General features: G+C 40.1%; 1 protein-coding gene across 1 annotated transcript in view; it reads right to left on the reverse strand.

Annotated features, from left to right (window-relative positions):
• Positions 1–1,341: 1,341 nt before the first annotated feature.
• Positions 1,342–3,740, reverse strand: part of DNAJA2 (DnaJ heat shock protein family (Hsp40) member A2) — a 13,696-nt gene continuing 11,297 nt past the window's right edge. The window contains exons 7-9 of the mRNA XM_024125037.3: positions 3,422–3,566; positions 3,164–3,291; positions 1,342–2,593 (exon numbers count right to left, since the gene is read on the reverse strand). Coding sequence (XP_023980805.1) covers positions 2,402–2,593; positions 3,164–3,291; positions 3,422–3,566 — 465 coding nt within the window. The 3' untranslated portion in view covers positions 1,342–2,401. The remainder of the gene's footprint in view (positions 2,594–3,163; positions 3,292–3,421; positions 3,567–3,740) is intronic.

Here is a 3,740-nt window from a genome sequence, read left to right on the forward strand (position 1 = left end):
CGCTGAGCCTGCGCGTCCGGAGCCTGTGCTCCGCAACGGGAGAGGCCACAACAGTGAGAGGCCCGCGTACCGCAAAAAAATATATATATATATATCTGAAATAGGCAAACACTTAGAAACTAGATTAGAGATTGCAAGTAAATACTAATGGACTTTTCTGGCGTGATGAAAATATTCTGGAATCAGTGGTGATGGTTGCAAAACACTGTGAATACACTAAAAACCACTGAACTGCACACTTTTATTTTTTTTTTTGGCTGCGCAGCTTGCAGAATCTTAGTTCCCAGACCGCAGATAGAACCCAGGGCCCCAGCAGTGGAAGCAAAGTCCTAACCACTGGACTGCCAGGGAATTCCCGGCACACCTTCCTTAAAAAGTAGATTTAGGGCTTCCCTGGTGGCGCAGTGGTTGCGCGTCCGCCTGCCGATGCAGGGGAACCTGGTTCGCACCCCGATCTGGGAGGATCTCACATGTCCGGAGCCTGTGCTCCGCAACGGGAGAGGCCACGACAGAGGGAGGCCCGCATACCACACACACAAAAAAAAGTAGATTTAATGGTATATGAATATTTCAATAAAGCTGTTATAAAAGGTTCTTTGTACTGATGATATATGCTTATTCTCTAGACAGACGCTCTACAACGTAGAGCCAGTAGTTACAGGGAAGTAACAGACCTTAATGAGGTTTTATTCCCCTTCCATATGGTTCTCTACTGTAGTCCAAAAACCTGGGTAGAAGAACTGAAAGACTACACTGAACAACTCTAATGTTTTATAAACCTTTATTGGAAAGGCTACAAACTTTGTATTGCCACTGCATTTCTTACTTAAAATGGCTGTGGGGAAGTAACCTTGGATACAAAACTACTATGCTGTTGCATCTTGCCCAGGCTGGTTGTAAAATAGTTTTTTTACAATGGAGGTAGAGTGGATAGGGCAATAATTTAAACCTCAAGGCCTTGATTAATGCCAGGACACTTTTTTTTTTCATTCAGGTTCCAGTAGACCTAGAAATAAACTACAAGTACTACAATTAGGCTCAGGGATGGCATAATACATTTAAAATTTTTAGTTTTTGGCTTTCTCCCATTTGTCCTTTTACAAATGTAAAATCTATAAATGATGTCTCTTTTCCCTAAATTTAAAGTGTGTTCTAAAAATACCTACTCTGGGAATGAAAAGAAGATAGTAGAAGATGAAAGAAGAGCAATACAACATCCTTTTCATAGTAGTTTTACCTGAATTTTTCTCATACCAGCCTAAGAGTCTCACTTTTCTATAAAACAATAGTAATCAATGCTTCCCCCCCAATCTCAAAATATTCAACTAAATGGAGACAAGAGAATCTTTAACTTAACATTTAATGAAAACAGAGCATTTTAACAGGTTCTATGCAGACATGGTTCTAATACTGATTTGGTGTTACCTTTTTTTTAAAAAGGGGGTGGGGTGAGGAAATACAGGCCAGGTTAACCTGGCCCCAGTGCTCAGGATCATAACTTAGGAGTTACATAACTCAGATGCCCTTGACTCTACAAAGCATTAATTGAAGCTAATAAAGCCTGTTTCTACCAACATATCAAACTTTCTTTTGTCTTTTGAAACTATAAAATGGGCATGTGCCTGAGGCATAAGCTTCAGGCCAATGGGTTTTTAAGGGCTGTTTAAGAACCAGAACTAAGGGTACATTCTCCAGTTTAAGGATAGATTTTTACAGTTCAAAATATTTCTTCCTTCTAAAAATGTGAGACAAAGAGTAATTTACACAACTGCTTTTTATTATTGAGTTTCAGAAACCTTTCACAAGATGGTAAAAAAAAAAAAAAAAAAAAAAAAAAAAGAAAGAAAAAAAGGGGCGGGGGGAGAAACCCCAAACTTTACAACCACAGCTCAGCTAATGTTTTTTCCATTGTTCCCAGTCAGCTCCAAACCCATTGTGTGCAAAGCCCATTTTTCCATGCATCTAAATGATAGATACAGGCTATGAAATTCTTTATTCTATTTGTAGCAGCTTATGCAGGTGCAGCCAAACACAAAGCTTCAGGACAAATTGTACACAAACTTTACAATGTGGGATTTGAAGTTAAAATATGAAACATAAAATCTACACAAAACTGATAAAAATCAAGCACAGATACCAGGACTGAAACTTATAACCCATGTGTGAAAGGGAGTCTTGTTTCCTTTCAAGTGCTTTATTCTGCTACAGAACAGTCGAAATGAAGATGTAAAGCTTTGTGGTTAGTTTAAATTATACACTCTGTAGATACTATACCAATTTTAAAAGTTACACATAGACCAACAGATGTCCATCAGTTCATCTTGGTTGACCAGCTGGATCGCTGAAAACAAACCAGGCAAGTGTGGAAAGAAAATCCACCTGTGCAATTTGTTTGCAGAGTTTACTGATGGGCACATTGCACTCCTGGTCCATGATGGCTACTGCTTTCTTCATCAGAGCTATCATTATAGGCTTCACGCCTCTGACCACCTCCTGAGCCCCGAGTGCTATCAAACTCTTGAAGCTCTACCTCCTCTGTGTCTCCAATAATGTTCGGAACTTCTGGTCTAGATGGCAGAAGATCTTCTAATTCCTTCATTAAAATAAACAAAAATAAGGTTAGCTGGAAGATTATCTTCATCCACTATCAAGTTCCCTTTTGATACAATCCAAGGTATATGTTTGACAGTTAGTCTTTGCACTTTAAGCCAGAGATCACAAATGGATGACCCACAGACCAAATCTGCAGACATCTTTTGTGCAACCCATCTATTGCTTAGAAAACAAAAAACAGAATTAGTTGCTAACATTTAAACACTGGAAAATTTCACACTAGACATGCCTTCCTTCATGAACAACCAGCAGATGCTAAGCTGGGGGGTTGCCCTCTTTAGGTGAGAGATCTGCTCTCCAGGGAGCCCCAATCCTCCCACCACCACCTCACACGCAGTCTGCTTTACTCCTTCACTATTCCCTACTTGGCCCCACAAACTTTTACATCAGGTGTCCTCACTTTAAAAACAACCAGGACAGCCCATCAATCACTCAAATTAATAAATTGTGTAATCTAATCTTAGCACCCAAAACAAACGGAAGGTGACACAAAAACACAACTATTATTAAACTTTAACTCATCTGTTGCCTAAATTTAGAGAACACTTACAGAAAGCTTGTCTGGGTTGATCCAGTTGTTTTCAGGAAACTGCACATCAAATTTTATGTAAAGATCACCTTTTTCAAAGGGATTACGATACTGTGGCATTCCTTCACCTCGAACTACACGGACACATCCTATTATTTGAGTAAATAAAGGGGAAAGTATTAAGAATTTTACCCAAGAAGGTGCTCAATAATATTTTTTTGAGTCACCTACTGTAGAAGATTACACAGAATCTTGGATCAGACAAAAATCAAGATTTACCTGGCTCAATTACTTTGCCAGGGGGGTATTTCACCACAATCTGACGTCCATCAAGGTGCTTAAATGTGAACTGAAATCCACATAGAGCTTCAACAAGTCCTATCTTATATGTCATGTGCAAATCATTTCCGTCTCTCTGGAACACCTACAAATAAAGCACACCAGAAACACCTTTTTAAAAAATTATGGAGGGGGCTTCCCTGGTGGCGCAGTGGTTGAGAATCCGCCTGCCAATGCAGGGGACACAGGTTCATGCCTTGGTCCCGGAAGATCCCACATGCCGCGGAGCAACTGGGCCCGTGAGCCACAGCTACCGAGC

Source organism: Physeter macrocephalus, chromosome 17, assembly GCF_002837175.3.
Source record: "Physeter macrocephalus isolate SW-GA chromosome 17, ASM283717v5, whole genome shotgun sequence".
In the NCBI taxonomy this organism is placed as follows: Eukaryota; Metazoa; Chordata; class Mammalia; order Artiodactyla; family Physeteridae; genus Physeter; species Physeter macrocephalus.